The 19,013-nt window shown below is 46.9% G+C and overlaps 1 protein-coding gene across 1 annotated transcript in view; it reads left to right on the plus strand.

Annotated features, from left to right (window-relative positions):
- Nucleotides 1-19,013, plus strand: part of LOC104688159 (IQCJ-SCHIP1 readthrough transcript protein) — an 83,930-nt gene that overhangs the window by 18,343 nt on the left and 46,574 nt on the right. Inside the window, exon 4 of the mRNA XM_039557035.1 lies at nt 774-945. Within this exon, the coding sequence (XP_039412969.1) occupies nt 774-945 (172 nt within the window). The remainder of the gene's footprint in view (nt 1-773; nt 946-19,013) is intronic.

The following is a 19,013-nucleotide window of genomic DNA, read 5'->3' on the forward strand; positions in this document are numbered from 1 at the left end:
CAGGGGGTGGAACAAGATGATATTTTCCAACCTAAACCATTCTGGGATTCCATAACTCCACAACACTGCTCTGGCTCTCAAATTCCAATTGTGTGTGAATGATAATCTGGAACGTGCTATGAATATAAAGCATCGAGGGTTGTGAATTCCTTTAAATGCACAGATGTGTGTTTTTATTTTGATTGCAGGGTGTCAAATCGGTCTCAAACCACAATCACTTCTGTCGGTTTTGGGATAGGTTTGGACTCTGAGTAAGGTGTTTCAGTGGAGCTGTCCCTGCCCATGGAAGCAGATGATCGTCCAAGTCCTTTCCAACCCAAACCATTCTGGGATTCCATAATTCCATGACCCTGCTCTGGCTCTTCCCTTCCAGCTGCGCCTGGTCTTAATCCGAAGTGTGCTATAAGTACCCAACACTGAAGGTTCTGAAGTCCTTTAAATGCACCAATGTGTATTTTTATTTTGATTGCAAGGTGCCGATTCGTTCTCAAACCAAAATCACTTCCGTCTGTTTTGGGATCGGGTTGGACTCTGAGTAACGTGGAAGGAGTTTGGAACCAGATGATCTTTAAGGTCCTTTTCAACCCAAACCGCTCCAGGATTCCCTGACCCTCTTTAACAAACCGCCCCAGATTACCCCAGTAGTGCCTTACACAAACCCTACAGAGGTGCTTCCGTGTGCTCCCCATGCAGAGAGGAAACCTGAAACGGGACCCCCCCCAACCCCTGTGCTTTCAGTCAGGGGTCTGGACTGAAATCCTTTGTTCCCTCAGCATCCAGCGAGCATGGCGTGAGCACCTGCAGCGCCAGGACCTGTCCCCACCCCCGGAGCGGCGGGACAAGCGCAGCCCGTCCCCAGTGTCCCCAGCGTCCTCCACGTCGCCGGCCTCGGGCAAGATGAGCAGGTCCGTCAGCATGAACACCTTCTCCGACAGCAGCACCCCCGTGAGTCCGGCTGGAATCCCTCCCTTTTTCCTTTCCTGGCTGCCTTTCTGGGATTTGGGACAAGTGCAAGCTCAGTTGTGGGTTCAATGGGTTGATAACGGGTTAAAAAGGGATTTTTAGGTGTCTCAAATGACCTTCAGGCAGAGGTGCCTCTTGTCGCCTCACCAGGATGTGCCACTGTGGGTATTAGACCTGGATTTCAGCAGATTTTGGAGGTGTTCCTGCTGGAAAAAGGTGCTTCCAGGTGGTCTTGTGTTCTCCTGTGTGTTTAGAATATTGTGTTCCCAAAACCCCCCAAATTGTGGTGCTTTTCCAGCAAAGAAAGGTGGTTTCTTGGTTGGTTTTTTGGTTTTATTTTGTTGGGGGGGTTGTTGGTTGATTTTTATATTTGCTGGAAGCTGATTTAGGAGATCAAAATTAAATTTGATTTTGGAATAAATATTCCACCGTGACCAGTGGCTGGAGGCTGCATTTGTCTTTTTAAAGTGACCCCAAACAAACCCCTAATGCAGATGCCATTTTTGGAACACAGACAATGCTGTGACTGCCTCTGAATTGGGATTATTAGGTCAATAAGCAAATACAGAGCCCGGAAACGTTGTTTTCAGCTTTGTCACAGAAGACGAGATTTGAGGGAATTACAGACCGGAGTGCATGGAATAACTCAGGAATTCCAGGAGCAGGAACTGCGGTGCTGCCTGGTGCAGGAGGTGTCTCCCTGCTCCTGAGGAGGGAACAGGTTGGTTGGGTCCTCACTGTCAGTGGCTGTTGCCACTCACAGGACAGCATTTGGTGGCTTCTGAATCCCTACAAAAATTCGGGAGTCATTGTTAGTGGTGTTCTCCGGGTTGGATAAATTTAATTCTGCCTTGACTTGCAAAGTTGGAGCGATTTTCATCATGTGAAGCCCAGGGTACTGATCCAACAGAGCTTTTCCATGCTAAAAACTCTGATCTTGGAGTTCTGGGGATAATTTGACTCTTTTCCAGTGTTGATCCAGGCCCAAAGGGAAGCTGTTCCCAGCAGGTTTATTGTGGGATGCGATGCCTGACAGAATTTAATAAAATATCCCTGAGGGCGGTGGTTTGTTTTTAGTTGGGAGCTGGAGAGCAGGAGGATAAAGTGGGCTGGAATATCGGGTTGGACACTGAAGTTTCACGGATTAAAGGGGTTTGGTGCCTTTAACGAGAGGAATCAATGGGATGGAAATGTTTATCTGCCACTGGAATCAACTTCCACCAGAGGTCCCTCGTGCCCTGCGCAGGGACACTCCCGGGTGCTCCAGAGCTTTCCAGCACTACTCTCGGTTGGAAAATGACAATTTTGGAGTGTTTGGGAGTTCAGGAAGGGCAGCTGGGAGTTCTGTGTTTGTGGGAAAATGAAGCTTGGATACTGGGGTCGGGATTTAATTTGTGTTAATGCGGCGCCCACTCATCCCACTTCGGCGTGCAAAGGAAAAGGGGAATATTTCCTTACACTTCCTGGTGCTTAGCCTGTTAATAACCCTCGGGAAAACAGGGAATTTTTCTGGTGGCTGAGACATAAAACAGGCGCAAAATAAAGCAGGGCACAAAGCAAAGCGCTGGAAGTCCCCTGTCAGAGGCAGAGGAGGAATAAAAAAGTGTTAAACAATCGGAAATTCACACTCAGAGAGGATGAAGTGAACCCCAAAATATTTCATGAGTTGATAAAATCCAGAAATTCTCTGGTCAGTATTTTGAAGGTAAATTTAGGAGGATGAAGATCCGTGAACATTCACACAGAGGTTTCATCTCTTTTTGCAATAAATTGATTTTTCCTGGGAAAGGGACGCCAAACAGTCTGAGCTGCACGGATTGGAGTCTCCTGATTTCACCCAGAATTCCCATGTTAGGAACATCCCACCTGACACGAAAATAGGTCCCCTTTTCTTGCCACTTGGCTTTCTTTGTCCAGTCCTAGAGAGACTCTCCCAACTCTGTTCTAAGACGCGAATTTGTGCTCAGTTGCTGTTCCCAAGGCTCCTGGATGTTTCCTACCCTCCAAATCCAAGAACCTCCAAGCAGATCAGCTTATCAGGGAATGGATCCTGCTGTCCCTTTACCAGCAGATAAATCACCCCTGACATGGGGAGAGAGCGATGGCTCCACCTCCGAGTGTTTGTGGGATGGAAGCGGGGTTCCCCTGCGCCTCCCCCTGGAGAGGACTGACAGAACGGGCGGAGGGATGAGATTGGAAATGGAGAATTCTTGTTGGGCTGCTGCTCTGTAGCACAGAAAGGTTCGTGGGTGTGGAGTACAAAGTGGTTTTAACTGTTGGAGAAGATCTGTTATCCATCACTGATCAGAGTATGGCGTGAGGAGCTCTCAGGCTGTAGCTGTGCTGCTGTCACTTGCTTTCATTTTCCTTTTGCACGTTAATTTCTGCTAAAGAAAAAAATTAGAAGACAGACAAATAATAGATTTGAACTGATGCTCTTCCTTGTAAATGTTTCCAATTTTGTTACTGTGTAGAAAGGTGCCAAAACCTTCCTTTCTGGATGGGTTTCTGCTTTTTTCCTCCAGAATCCCAGAGTGGTCCAGGTTGGGAGGGACCTCAAAGGTCACCCAGTGCCACCCCTGCCATGGGCAGGGACACCTTCCACTGTCCCAGGCTGCTCCAACCCAACCTGGCCTTCAACACTTCCAGGGATCCAGGGGCAGCCACAGCTTCTCTGGGAATTCCATCCCAGCCCCTCTCCACCCCCACACACAGGAATTCCTTCTCAATATCCCATCTAAATTCCAACTCCTTCGGTTTGAAGCCATTCCCTTGTCCGGTCACTCCAGTTCCCAACAAAGAGTCTCTCTTTGTCTCCCTCATTGCCCCACTCAGATCCTGGAAGGTGCTCTGGGCTCTCCACATAAATTTCCTCTCTCCAGGCTGGACAGCCCCAACTTTCCCATCCAGTCTCCACAGGAGAGGTGCTCCAGTCTCCTTATCAACTTCGTGGCCCGTCCTGGACTCGCTCCAACAGTTCCGTGTCCTTCTTACGTTGGGAACACCAGAACGGGGTGCAGCGTTCCAGGCGGGGCCTCGGGCAGCATTCAGTGTCCGGGAGGATGCGCTGTCCCAGCTCCCACCCCGCTGGGCTGCCCGGGAGAGGAGCGGGAGCGCCCCGGGATGCGGTGGCGGTGCTCGGGCGTTCAGCACCGCGGGCAGCGGCGGGGCCGGCGCCGCTCAGCACCGCGGACAGAGGCGCGGTCCTCTCGCTCCTCGGCCGGGACTGGGGGCTCGCTGCCCTTTGATGAGGATCTTTCCCTAACCTTGTCACTCCCGATCTCCCACCCTGGCAAAGCACCTCTTTTCCTCTCCTAAAAATCATTGCGATGCTCATGAGAATGGCACGAACCGAATCCGTAAAATTCCCAGGTTTTGCTGGAGCCAAGTCGCTCCAACAGGGGACTTTCTACCAAGAAATGCTCTTTTTAGAGGTGTAACCACACAAAACCTGCTTTTCCAAACGGGAATGGCTCTTTTCCCACCCTTTCTCCGTTTGTTGATGCCACAGAAATATCCAGTGGGGAAAAGAGCCAGGACTGAACTCCTCTGCTCCTAAACCCCCGTTTGTTTATCATTCCTGCCCTTTGTGGTGCCTTCACAGCTGGGGCTTTTCCCAGTGATTTATGAAGGTTTGGTTCTAAAACCTTAATTCTCTCTGCAGCCTTTGGGTGTTCCTAGGTCTCCCACCTGCAGGAGAATCCTGTTTTTCCACTGTTGTCTGTGACATTCCCAGGGGTGTTTTGCACCTGCAGGGGCGATGGGAAGCTGAGGGGCAGGGAATATCAACGTATGGGAGGCAGTGAAATCCTAACGATCAGCGGGGCATTAATACGGGGAACATTCCCTCTTTCCTGCGAGCCTGGATTCCCAAATCAGCAGCCGAGAGGGAGCCATCTGATAAATATTTACAGTGTGATTTCTATAGAATGTAAAAATGCAAATCTTGCCCTTGAGCAGCGGGGATGGAAACATAACTAAAGATGAGGGAGACAAATCCAGCGCTGAGATGAAAAGGCCCTAATTAGAAATAAAATATTTGATGGTTTGGGGAGAAACATTAACGCTGATGTGGCTGTCAGATAACACTTGGAATGAAGGGAACATGGGAAAAAATGTTGTTTTCAACCCCTCCCATTGGCTTTGGATAATCTCAGCTCTAAACGTGAGCAGGGATTCACAGCACTGTGGCCCAACATGGAATTTATCTCTTAAAGGGATTTTTATGGAGAAATATTTGTGAACATAATCATCCGGAATGATTATCCAAGTTTAACTCTCTTGCAAATATTATCCCATGGGATTTTAACTGCTGGGATACAAAAGGACCCTCTTGAGCCTTTCTGCTGGTGGGAGCAGAACACCAATAATTCCTTCTTTTTTATGTTGTGTGCATTGAAGGTTGAGTATTGATGGGACCACTGATGTCAATTTGAGCCGTTGTGGTTTAGCAGCAGCAAAATCAATCCAGGAATGATCTTGGTTGACGATAAAATGTCTGATAAGACATTTCTGCTGGTGTGTCAGTGGGAATATTTGGCTGCTTGAGACACTCGAGAACAGTTTTGTTGAGCTCTCGGGTGGGTTTAGCTCTGTGAAGGTTCAGAAGGAGATGGCCCTGGTGGGTACCAATGAGAGGTCTCAAAAATAGGTTTATTTTAAGTCCCACTTCAGGAAATTTGGCTAAATCCTTCATAACCCCTTTCTAAGCTAATTTGATCTCCAATATCTCATTTATTCCCACGGCATCACCTTCCTTTTGCAAAGCCAGGCTCCAAAATGAAAATCAGATCAATGGAGGATTTAATGCTTAATTAAGCAGGGGGTGCAGAGCACATTTGCACCATCACAGAAAGTTCTTGGGGGGTTTCTCTCCAGCCCTGTGACAACACACTGAAAATCCAGAATTTTCTTTGTCCAAGGAACTGCCAGAGGACAGGGATAGGTGGGATTTTGGGAGGAATTGTTCCCTGGGAGGGTGGGCAGGCCCTGGCACAGGGTGCCCAGAGCAGCTGGGGCTGCCCCTGGATCCCTGGCAGTGCCCAAGGCCAGGCTGGACTTTGGGGCTTGGAGCAGCCTGGGACAGTGGGAGGTGTCCCTGCCCATGGCAGGGGTGGAATGGGATGATCTTTGAGGTGCCTTCCAACCCAGACATTCCATAATTCTCCACCCTGTGTCCAGTGAGCTTTGCTGATGGCATTTGCAATCTTTGGGAATGATGACAATGACCTGATCTCTTTAGGCTGGAAAAGATCCCATTTTTAATCCAAAACGCCAAGACCTTTTATTGTCACCCTTCCCCAGCACTGCTGATGACAGAGATCCAAGAGGTGAATCCAGAGTCAAATACTGGAGCAGTGCAGGAAATGGGAGTGGGTTTGGAATGGGAAGAGTGGGAATGGTGGTGTGCCCCCAACACGGAATTATTTGAGACTGGGAGATTTCCAACCACAGGTTTCCCACAAGGAATTATCTTCACTGGCTGGAATGAATTATATTTTGGTGTGACCAAAAAAGAGGGGAAAATGTACGAAATCTAACTAATGGATGATAAAGTCATGATTGGACCAGGAGGAATTCGATGTATAAAATATATTTAATAGAAACTTCCTGGGATGGAGGGAAAATCCGATGGAAATTGCCCCATCCTGAGCCATTAAATTATTTTAGTGGCTCTATCACCAAAGAAATGTGGCAGCAGCAGCACTTTAATGGGGTCTATTACAGAACAGTGGATCTTCCCAAATATATCCAGATTATCTCCTCCCAAAGGGCAGAGTATTGATTCCTGCTCGTAAAAGGAATTTTCAGAGTAAACACACCGGAAAAGTGCATTTTGGTGGGAATAAATATGATTTGGGCTATTTCACCGCTCGGAATTTAAGCAAATAATAATAATAATTATTCTGGTTTGTGGGAGATTCTGACTATTTCAGTCACTCCGTTTTTGGAGGCAATTTTCCACCTGTGAAATGACTTCTTAGGGTCAGATAAAGTTCATTAGGAAGACGTAAATGACATTTTAGGGGGGGAGAATGTGCTGAACACTTCTGCCAATGGGATGCATTTAAGGAAAAAGCTGTGTTTTCTTAGGGAATTTCTGCAGTGGAGTGAAAACTTCACAGTGGGGGTAAAAAAAGCCATTTAACTTCAGCAAAGGTCCCAAAGCGAGCAGCACAGAAGTGCCCTGGTGGTGGTGGTTCATGTCCCACCTGCTCTGCCCATCCTGGAGCTGAGTCCCACCACAGGTGATGCTTTTGGGAGGAAGGTCGGGCAGCTTTGCTCCTCAAGAACACCTCCTTAAATCCCATTTAACAGAGATTCCCACGTTGGAGTTATTCTGGTCCTCAACAAAACCTGATTAAATCCTGTGTTAATGGAGATTCCAATGTTGGAGTTATTCAGGTCTTCAGATTTTCTCCAAACCCCGTCTCTCACACCAATAATTTTTGGCAAAGCCACCCTTTTGCAAAGGTCTTTAGGAGATCCAAATCCAGCAGTGAACTTTGGGGTTTATTCCAGATTATTCATTGCTTCCATGATTTGTTTGATTGCATCACTTGGTTTTCCTTTTTTTTAAACTTCTGAGCTCTTTCTCCCTTTCATCTGAAATATCAGCCTCTATGAACCCCCAAACTCCCCCAAATTCCCCCAAATTCCCCCAAATTCCTTTGTTCTACCCATGTGACAGTGAATTTTGAAGGGGTTTCCCATTTCTCAGGCTCTTCTCTCCAGTAAGATTTTGTTACCAGCACCAGGATCACCTCACACCCCAGTTGTGTCCTTGTCCCTCGGACTGTGCTTTAAACTCCCCTTCGCTGGTGACTTCTGAAATTCTGACCTTATTTTGCCCTTCTTTGCCCACACTGAATTCAATATTTCTCCTCCTGTTGGACAGGGCAGGGAAATGCTGGGAGCTGAGCAGTTCCCACCTGGGAACACCAGAGCCAGAGGTGAACTCTGGAATATTCCTGTGGTTTATTACATTTGACATTTTCCTGCCCTTCTGATAACACCTTCCCCACATCGTGTGTGCACCAGTCCTTCATTATTTGAAAATTTGGGAGCTTTTGTTTTCCCAACTAAACCCTTGTTTCCGGTTCCTAATTAAGGCACTGCTTTAATTGCATTAACTGCTCTCGTTCCGAGCCTGAGTGTGGCCGTGGAGCTCGGAAAACGCCGCTCCCATCGCGTCAGCGGCCACGCTTTGGCTTTTCCAAGGCATTTAAAATTCCATTGCTGTTCCAATAAACCTCAGCCAGTGGATTATTTTTCATGGACAGACAGTCCATCCTTCTCCTGGGGGTTTTATGGACAGAGTGTATAAAATGATAACGCAATGAATGGGCCACCTGCCATCCTCTATCAGCTGCTTAAATCAGCTGCTCCAGACAGGAATTCAATACAGGAGAAGCTGTTCCAAATGGATTTTTCAGGTACAAGGCATAACAAGGAATTTCAGGAGTATTCTTGATCCATTGGCACCGAGATAGCTTTAAAGGCATTTATGGGCCTTCAATAAAGATGCTTTCAAACCATCTTCAGAATAATAAAATCGCTTTGGTGCTCTGAGGAGCTTGGAAGAAAATCAAATTATTGTTAGATTTGATTATGGCAATGTCCAGAAATCCCAGATATTGGATAAAATCCACTGAGAAGCAAAAGGAGAATCTCATTTAGGGAGGGAAAGGAAGAGAAGGTTTTGCATGCAGGAATAGAATATTCCCCTGTAATTTTATTTTTATGTAAATTATGTAAATTAGATGAAGATGTCATAATATTTCCCGTGCTGAATTCGTGGTATTTATGAACACTGCAGTGCTGTTTCCCCCTCTCCCGGAAAAACCTGCTGCGCTTCCCAGAATGCTGGAGATTTATTTTGTCTCCTGTGTTTAATTATGCAAAATTGGGATGCAAACTTCAATATGAAATCTTGAAGCCAAATTTCAGGGACAGATTTCCTACCTCGAAGGAAATGGAAAGGGACCATGGAGCTGCTGTGGGGAATTCAGTATTTTTTGGGATGTACAGCAATTAAAACAGGCTGCCCAGGGAAGTGGTGGATTCCTGGATTCACCATCCCTGGAAGTGTTCCAAAAATGTGTGGATGTGGCACTTGAGGACGTTATTTAGTGGTGAACGTGGGTTGATGGTTGGACTTGGTCTTGGAGGTCTTTTCCAACCTTAAGGACTCTGTGATTCCATGAAATGAGGCCTTGGTGTCTCTTCCCAAACTGGGAATGCTGCTGTGGCTTCCTGCCCACTTGGGGCCCATTTTGATGTTTCTCTTCCTGACAGTCAAATATTTCCTGGATTTTCTTCCAAAATAATTCTAAATTTGTTTTGTGGGGTGGAGTTCCATGGGTGGCTGTAGGGCAGGGCTGGACATTTGTCTGTTCCTTCCCATTTCTGGGAAATAAAACCCCCAAACCTTTGATTGAGCCCTGAATCTCCTCTAGGGCAGCAGCGAGGCTCAGAGGAGCTTGGAATTTGCACATACAAATCCCAGTCTGGCTTTTCCATGTCCCAATTCCCATTCCCTGCCTTTAATCCTCACACACTTCTTTGTTAAGCCCATCTGCAGCAACTCCTTCATTCCCTTCTGATGGAACAGATCCTTATCCCAGAAGAAAGGGAACTGGACACCTTTGTGCACGGATTGTGACCTTTCCCTAAGGATTCGTGCTCCCTCTTGGAGAAATCTTTGGGAAGGCACTGATTCCCTGCAAATCTGAGCCTGACTCATCACATCATCAGAAAGCCCCAAACCCAACTCGATGCGTAAAAACATCCCAGAGTTCTTAACTCGCTCTCCAGGAGGAGTTTAATGAGCCAGAAAATTAAGAATATTCACATTTTTTTCCAGCAAGGAGATATTTTAATTCCAAATATTCCTACTTAATTTCCCTTGGAGCATAAACTCAGACTTTCTGTGGCAATGTCCTTTCAGCTGTCCTTGTCTTTGGGATTTATTTTTTCCATGCTCTTATTTTAAACCCAGCTCTTTGACACACAAAAAAGTATTATTTCATTTATTAGGGGCCATGCCCACCATGAGATAATCACGGAGAAGGAATGAGAGGCTGTCACTGACTCCTCTCTCCATGAGAAAGGAATGTCAGAGCTCCTGGCTCTCAATGGATGCCTTTTCCAGCAGCACTGAAGGGCTTTATTTGGATTCTTCCAGCACCACTGTGCTTTGTTCCCAGCCTTCGCCACACAGTGGAACATTGTGTGCTGGAAGGGCTGATGCCAGCGGTGGAAAAGGTCCTAAAAACTCATGGAATTTCTTTTGGGATACATGAGCCTCAGTAAATAAGGTTTTATTACAGCATCAGGAGCAGAAAGAGAGGCATGGTTGGAGAAGGGTCTTGCTTAGAGTGTGACAGAACAAATCAGGTCGGGACAGGTTTAATTCAGGTGAATCGGGGTTTAATCCCAAACTCTCAAAGTTTGGCTCTTCCAAGAGGGATTTTTATTAAAATATTCAAGTCAAAGTTTAGCCTTGTGCAAGCCTAAACTCCAATTAAATTAAAATTTTTTGAAGTTGAATTAAAATTCAATTTTAGCATCACCTGCTGTTCTTTTTTCCACTTGACTAGGACTAAACAGGAACTTGAGTGTAGGGTTTTTATAATTGGTGGTTTTCCCTGGGAAAGGTTTGTTTTAGTGTCTCCTCCAGTCACAGAGCAGCCCAACCAGTGGGAATGAGCTGTGTTTGTAACTCCAGCGCTGGTTTGGCTGCAGGGCTGGATATTCTGGATTGACCCATGTCAGAAACTTGGATGTCTAAAAGTGAACCCTCAGTGCATCAGATCTTCTGCTCCTCCTGTGTTTTCCTAGAATTCCAGGATGGTTTGGGTGGGAAGGGACCTTAAATCCCATCCCATCCCAAGGGCAGGGACATCTTCCACTATCCCAGGCTGCTCCAAGCCTCATCCAGCCCGGCCTGGGACACTCCCAGGGATGGGGAAGTTGTCCCAGTGTGTTGTTTATTTCCTTGGTTAAATCAGTGCCAGAGATAAATTTAGTTCCTGTGGAATTTCACTTAAAACACAGAAATTGCCCCAGTTTTTGGGAATTCACCGTGATGTAAATGATGGGGAAATGTAGCTGTATCCTACTATAAACATTTCCATGTGTGAAGTAACTTACAATTGCATGATCCAGGTGTTTTCCTGCTCCACAAAACCTGGATGGACACGTGCAAAACACAGATATCCAGCATCCATCTGCATCCCAACTCCTGCATCCCTTGGCAGAGGGGTGCTGTGGGATCAGTCCCTGAATGAGCCTCTCCCTGCCCCCACAAGCTGGGGATTTATCCGAGCAGCCTGACCTTCCCCAGGGACTGATAACTCAACTTCCTCCCCTTCAGCATCTCAATTAAATGTTGGGAAAGCCTTGCTTGGCCATTAGGATGAAAAATCCAGGATTGGAAATGATTACTTATTAAATATTTCCTGGGCACTCCTGAAAAAAAAAGCTGGATTTTTAAATTTAGCTGGTTTGGGAGCTCAGCAGCTGGAGAAGGAGCCGTGAACCTCTCCTGATCACAGCCAAGACGCCTGGAAAAATGTTTCCACAGTGACAGTAAAATCTTAATAACCTGTCAAAGGCGCTGCTCAGGAGAGGTTTGGGATGAGAAATTGCTCCAAGATTTCCAGCTGAACAATGCTGGGTTCATTGTACATCCATCAAAACCCAAAGTGAAAGTTAATTTACCTCAAGTCTTGCTGCTGAGCAAAGCCAGGGCCTACTTTTTAATTTTCCGGGAGAAAATTGGGCATTTCAGCTGTGGCTTTCCGAGAGCCAACGTTTGTGAGGAGAAAAGTCCCAGTGGGGAAAGACTGGGAGTGATCAAATACTTGGAGGTGCTGTTAAATCTCAGATAATTGTTACCTCAACACAAAAACTGGGGAAAAATTAAATAAATTACAACAGGACCCCAAAGTGCCTAATTAACCTGACAGATTAATTACACCCCCAGGGAAATTTGGACAATAGGATCAGGAAAAACTGGCCTGGTTTTGGACAATCTGATCAGGGGAAATTGAAATCTCCTGGTTCAGGAGAGCCTGGACACCCAAATTGTTCAGGATTCTGGGCGGCCTTCAAACAATCAGACAAATAGGAGCTGCTCCCAAGGAATTTTCTTCCAAAAAAATGAAATCCATACCTTTTCCTCTCACAGATGTTCTCCCAAACTTTGCATTTGTCCCATCTCTGCAGGTTGCTGTTGGTCACAGAAATAGTTTGGGGTTTTTTTTCAGGTTTGTTTAAAGCAGGGCCCTGTGGAAGGAAAGGTGGGTTTGAGTTCTCCCTTCCCTCACACCCTGAGGAGCAGAGCTGGTGACGATGGCCCAGCCCCAGGCAGGCAGGACAATGTTTTTTTCCTGCTTTAAAGGCCTGAGAGTTATCCAGGATTTTCTGGGAGAGCCACGTCAACATAAGGAATGTGGGGACACCCTTTAAGGGGTTTCTTGGAGCTGTTATGCATTTAAATTGTCCCATTAGGGCGGCCACGCTCCCCTGGCTGCCAATAAAATCAGTCTCGGGAGAGCTGTGGGGGCTCTCCCAGGAATTATTCCTGCTCTTTCCCACTTGAATGGGTTGCTTATTTTAGGAAAACAATGATTTTCTCCAAACGAGGCAGCCTGAAGTTTAACCTTTGTGGGTGGGTATTTATTTGCTGTGATTGCTGGGTGATGTTCTTATCTCTTATCACAGATTCGCTCAATAAACGAGTTCATAAACACCTGATCAGGCCCTGCATGGATCCAGATTCCTGGATTCCTTTTCAATTCCTTGATTCCCTGCTCCTTGCCAGTCAACAGGAATCCCAAAGAGACAGCCAAAAAACAGAGGTGGGGACACAACGATTTCCTGCAGTGGCTTTTGTCCGTAATTAACAATAAAAGCTAAAATAGAAATGTTAATTATTGCCTGTAACACTCAGCTCTGCTTCACTTCTAAAGGATTGGGAGAATTTAGGTTGGAATATTAAAAATATCCTTAAAGATAGGAATACCTGGGAAATGTCTCTCCAAAACTCCACAGCCCTGGCACAGGGTGCCCAGAGAAGCTGTGGCTGCCCCTGGATCCCTGGCAGTGTCCAAGGCCAGGTTGGAGCCACCTGGGATGGGGGAATCTCCTCAGAAATTGCTTTTATCCCGGTTTTCAGGGAAATTTTGAAGTCTTTTAATCACTCAGAGCATGTGAAGGACGTGGTGCTGTATCAGCCAGCAAGACTTTTATAATATTTAATAAAATCAAGGAGAGTATTCCCGCCCTGAGGGAGCAGATTGCAAGGGAAACTGCCCCCAATCCGTGAGCCTCTGGGGACCCAGCAATTTAGGGAATGCTCACTGCTGTGCTTCCAGACAATTCCCTGACTGTAATCCCATTTCCAAGCTGGCTTTCCCTCCTGCCTGGCAGCAGGAGCTCTCAGACAAGGAATTTGTGAAGCTTGGATCACTTCCTGCTTGGGACAGCTTTGCTTAAAGGTGATCTGAAGTTTTAGGAGCTTCCCAGGAGGTTTACTCCAGACTCGGGGTATTTTTGGAGAGCTGCTGGTTGGAGAAGTGGAAGGAAAGCAGATTTTCCTAAGGAAAATGGGAGGCACCTGTGGTACCTCTGGTTTTCTTCCTACCACTGGGACAATCCCAGCTGGGGTGGATTCCAAGCCTTCCCTTCGCTCCAGGGCTCAGCTACATCACTGCCATCCCACTCTTGTCCATAAAACCACACTACAGCCAGCAAAGAGTTCTCCCAAATCCGTGAATAAATCCCTGATTTTGCTGTGTCACTGCTGCCGAGCGATGCCACCTTCGAAATGCAAATTAAGTCACGGCATTAAAGCCGACTCTGCTTTTCCGGCCCGGGCTGAGCTCACCTGAGTCCCCCCATCCCAAATGCATCCCTTTGCCAGATCCTAAAAGCACGTTGTTGTCCCAGCCGGAATTTGCATTTCCAGGAGGGATTTCTTTTGTCTCCCGGTGCTGATTTGATTGTCCTCGCTGATAATCGCTTGATTAGCCTCCCATCAGCTCTAATAACTTGTTTCCTCCTGATCAGGGAGCCTGAGAAACCAATACGGGATGGAGTGGGGAATATCCCAGGTTTATTCCAGAGGCACCAGGAAAGGCACAGCCCTGCGGCTCCTGGAATAACTTAATGAATGAGGGCTGATTTCAGCCATCTCATGGATATAAATGGATACAAAAATCCCGATTTCAGTGTAAAATAGGGATTGCAATGTGTTCTGTGCCATTGGAATTGCAGGAGAGGGAAAGCAGCAGTTCTCCTGGGCTCTCCACATCCCCTCCAGAACAGGGAGAGCCTGGAGCTCTCCCTATTCCATCATTCCATGATATTCCTGACCCAGCAGCCTGGAGCAGGGGGTTGGGAACACCCAGTGCTCATTCCAGGGCCACCAGGAAAGGCACAGCCCTGCGGCTCCAGGAGTAACTTCATGAATGGATATAAACAGAGCTCAAATCCCATTTTTAATGTAAATTTGGGGTTGAGACGTGTCCTGAAATGTTGGAATTGCAGGAGAGGGATTGCTGGGCTCACCACATTCCCTCTCCTCCCGCCTGAGCCCCTCATCCCCATCCTTCCCACCCTCCCTCCCTCCCTGGAACATTAGGAAAGTAAAGAAAGCTGAATAAATGAAAAGCCCTGTGAATTATTTATTCCCAGCTTTTCCAGAGCCCTCCCTCCCCCTCTCAGAGCCGCTCAGCTCTGCTTTAGGTTTGTTTTAAATTAGCCAAGGTTTCCTTCCATTTTAATGCCCCCCACTAATTAATAATTAATGGCCTCACTGGCTCTGGAATCTGTTTTTTTCCAAGCAGGGATTCAGGGACAGGGAGCAAGGCTGATCCTGCTCCTGCTCAGGCTCCACCACTGCCCAGCTGGGAAATAACTTCAGGTTTTTAGCTGAATGTTGCATTTTTTCAACTTTTTGGTGCATTTTTTCACCTTTTGGATGTATTTTTCCATCTTTAGTGTATTTTTTCCACTTTCTGGTGGTTTTTTTCCTGTCACTCTGCTCCTCCGTGGACCTTTCCCAGTCCTTTTTTCCTCTCTGCTCACTTTCTTCCCTTTAATCTCATTTTTTTGGGGCTTTTCCCTCCAATTTTTGCTTCCTGTGCCACCACCCCCACAGAGTTTTCGGGGTTTTTTTCCTTTCTGAATAATTTTTACCCCATTTTTTGCAGTTTTCTCCGTTCTCTCCGTGTGATTTTCACTCCAGCTCTGCTCAGGAGGGTTCCCCACTCTCTGCCCCTGCTGGAGGGACTCCACAGCCAAAATATCCCAACGACCTTTCCATATTTCCAACAGCAGATGGACCTAGAATGCCAAATTCTGGGATTTATTTTCCTTGGTTTTGTTTGAGTCAGGCATAATTTAATCCTTGAAAATGAAAAATTCCCTCTTGAACATTCCCCACCTTTTTTTCTTTAAACCTTGAAGGAGTTTTTTGCCTTTGTGGCTCTTCCTGGGAGGAATCCCCTGAGGATTAACACATCCCTGAGGAACTGCAACAGGAAAAACCGATGGAAAATAAATATTTTTTTATTTTAATCATTTTTTTTCCCGGAGGAGACTTGCAGGGAGTGCTTTGTGTCCATTTTTCAGCTGCTGATCCGGGAAAAAATTCCAAATTTACCTAAAGAAAGACTCGAGGAGGGTGCTGAGGACACCTCTCCCGGGATTCTCCCGCTCCAAGAGTCAGCCTGGATTTCCTGTCAGGATGCAGAACATCCCCACAGCTGCTGCTGGAACTTTCACAGCTCCTTTTTAATCCATTTAGAAAGAGAATTTGAAAAGCCAGGACAGGTTATTCAAGGGAGTCACCCCCGGTGGAGGTGAGATTTCCAAGCTTTATTGTGGAAAAGTGAATTATGACAAGTTAAAATTGCAAAGGCGCCAGGCAGGATGGAATTAGGGGTTGGAAGGACTGGAATATTCATCTGGGATTGCTTTATTTGTGGTCTGACTTGGGAAAAGGGGGAAAATTTCCTGCCTTTTCCGGCCATCCACAGAGCCTGTGGAAATGAGGAGAGGTTGGAGAGATGTCCAGGATTGGTGCTTGGAAATGAATCCCCATTTTTGAGCTTCCTGCAATTTGCTGGCTGCTAGAAATATTCCCAGTTTTTTCTTGGATGATCTCTACGTTTCTATGACACCTCCCACTGTCCCAAGCTGCTCCCAGCCCCAATGTCCAGCCTGGCCTTGGGCACTGCCAGGGATCCAGGGGCAGCCCCAGCTGCTCTGGGAATTCCAGCCCAGCCCCTCCCAGGGAACAACTCCTTCCCAAAATCCCATCTGTCCCTCTGTCCTTGTGAAGCCATTCCCCCTTTTCCTGCCACTCCTTTCTCCAAGGGATGTGTTCAAAGGATGGGGATGGGAGGAGGATGGTGGGATCAGGGATGTGTTTGTTTGTGCTCCAATCCCATGAGGAATTAGCAGAAACCCAACAGAGAAAATCCTGATCCTGTATTGGAACAGGGGGATTAAAGGATCCAAGGAATTGTCCATGCCTGGGGTTGCAGCACATCATGGACATTTCATTAATTAATTCATTCACTAATTAGCGCCGAGGGAGCCAGGGACAAACTGGTCCTGGCTAAAGGGGGGAAGGTCTGAGGGAAGAGAAACAGATTCTAGGGACAAAGCACAAAGTCCTTCTCCCACAACCCCCTCCAGTCCCCTCCGGGTGAGTCAGGATGCAGCTCCCAGCAACGCTGGACTAGGGATCTTTTCCCAGGTGAAATCAGGGATTTTCCAATCCCACGAAACTCTGAGGTTCCCAGAGTTCCCAGTCTCAGAGCTGGCTCCTGCTGCAGCCAAGGACAGCCCACCCCAAAGCGCAGCTTCACCTTCTCAGCCGGAGGGAAAATACTCCCAAAGTTCCCATCTTCCCAAAATCCATGAATGAGGAGATTTTGTTGAAATTCCTATTTAGGATAAACTGGAGCTGCAGAAGCCTGGGAATTCCATGCTGGAATGCCTGGATGGCTCCCTTCACCCTTCTCCTCAGACACAGCCCAGAGCAGCAACAAGCCCACCTTAAACATGGAAAAGAATCCAAGGGATAAGAAACGCCAGGAATCGAGGCCGGGAATTCATTGGCTGGAGTTCCCTGCTGCTGGAATGTCATTTGGCTCAGATAACAGGGCAGGAATTCCAGCTTTTCCAGCCCCGATGTGAGCAGCGGGAGCCGAGGGAAGCGTTAGTGCTGAGCTGATTGCTCATCCCGCTTCCAACGGAAAGGGTTTTCCATGGGAAAGAGCGGACCTGAGGGGATTTGGGGTTTGGCCACTGTGGAGCAGCTTCAGGCACCCCAGATTCCAACCGATCTCCCTGGGGAAGGAAAGAGGATCCTCTGGATACTTTAATCCATTTCCAGACTCCGGAGCAGGTCTGGGATTGCCCCAAACAGCGGAATTCCAGGGGCAGATCCCGGTGGGAGGCACCCAGCAGGCAGCACCGCGGGGAGCAGAGCCTGGCCTGGCCTCCACCTCAACACCGCCAGGATTTGCCACCAGCATTCCTTACACAGGATAATCCCGAGGTTTTTCCTGGAATTCCCAGCACCGTTACCTCGCTCCGGGCTTTTCCGTTCGGAGCTGAAAGCTTTCCCTGCATTCCATGCCCAGGCAGGCTGGGAAGAGCTGCCGAAAGCAGGAGCTCCAGCCGGATCCAGCCCTGCTCTCCCTGTTCCGGAGCTGTTCCTGTGGTGCTTCCCACCAGGAAGGGCGTGCGAGAAGCTGGAGACGCGGATTTGATTCGGGAAACCCCAGGAATGCTGAGGAACACCTCCAGGATGGCGTGAGTTTGGAAAGAGGCGATAAAAACCCCAAACGGATAAAAAGTCATGGCACATTAATGCTTGGAATTGTCCGCTGGAGCAGCAAGGGAAGAGGGATGAATAATTCAAGGCAGACAGGATTTCCCTGGCAAGGTCGAGGCGTGTGAAGGGGAGGATTTTTGGGAGAGAGCAGCAACCTGCTTTCTTTGGGAAGAGAGCTCCGTCCACCCCGAGGGGTCAGGAGACTTCAGGGACCGTCTGGAATTTGGGAGATTGTTTTGGAAGCGGCTCCTCCGGCGGGACGCAGGGCTCGGCTGGAATCTCGGATGCCAAAGGAATTCAAAGTGGATTTTTCAGCTCCACGGGCGAATCCCGGAGGAATGGGCAGCGGGAAGGGCGAGCAGGGAGCGGAGCCCTAAGCGGCCGGAGCGGGGCTCGGGATCCCGACACGCCAATCCCTGGGATTTCTCCCAAAATGGCCTGAAAGAGGAGCCGGGAGTGGAAGATGAATGTGAGTACCCGAAAATCGGATCAGCTCAGGCTGAGCTCTGCTCGGTGTTACCTCAGCCTGGGGACAGATCCTTTCAATAATTCCCAAAAAACCTCTGCTGCACCTCGTTGGAATGAGCAGGGCTTTGTAGGCACTGGGGAAGGAGCCGCAGGATAGGGAAGAACTCCAGGGATTCTGATTCCGGAGCCCAGCTCAGCCTGGAGCCACCTCAGCAGCTCACAGAGATTATTAAGACATTTATTTCTTTATTAAGAGATTTATTTATTTATTTATTCATTCATTCATTTATTAAGACGTTTATTTCATATATTTTTTTATTTATTTATGGAGAGATTTATTTATTTATTTATTTATTTATTAAGACATTTATTTCTTTATTAAGAGATTTATTTATTTATTAAGGCATTTATTTAGTTATTAAGATGTTTATTGCTTAAGACATTTATTTATTAAGATACGTATTTGTTTATTAAGATATATATATTTATTCATTAGGACATTTATTTATTAAGATATTTATTCATTTATTTATTAAGACATTTATTTAGTTATTAAGGTATTTATTGCTTAAGACTTTTACTTATTTCTTTATTAAGATATTTATTTATTTACTAAGACATTTATTCATTTATTAAGACATTTATTGTTACTACGGGATACACAGCATTCCAGAATAATATTAATATTAATAATAATAAATATCTTGGCTCGTTCTCCACA

The sequence above is a fragment of the Corvus cornix genome, chromosome 9, assembly GCF_000738735.6.
Source record: "Corvus cornix cornix isolate S_Up_H32 chromosome 9, ASM73873v5, whole genome shotgun sequence".
Taxonomy (NCBI): domain Eukaryota; kingdom Metazoa; phylum Chordata; class Aves; order Passeriformes; family Corvidae; genus Corvus; species Corvus cornix.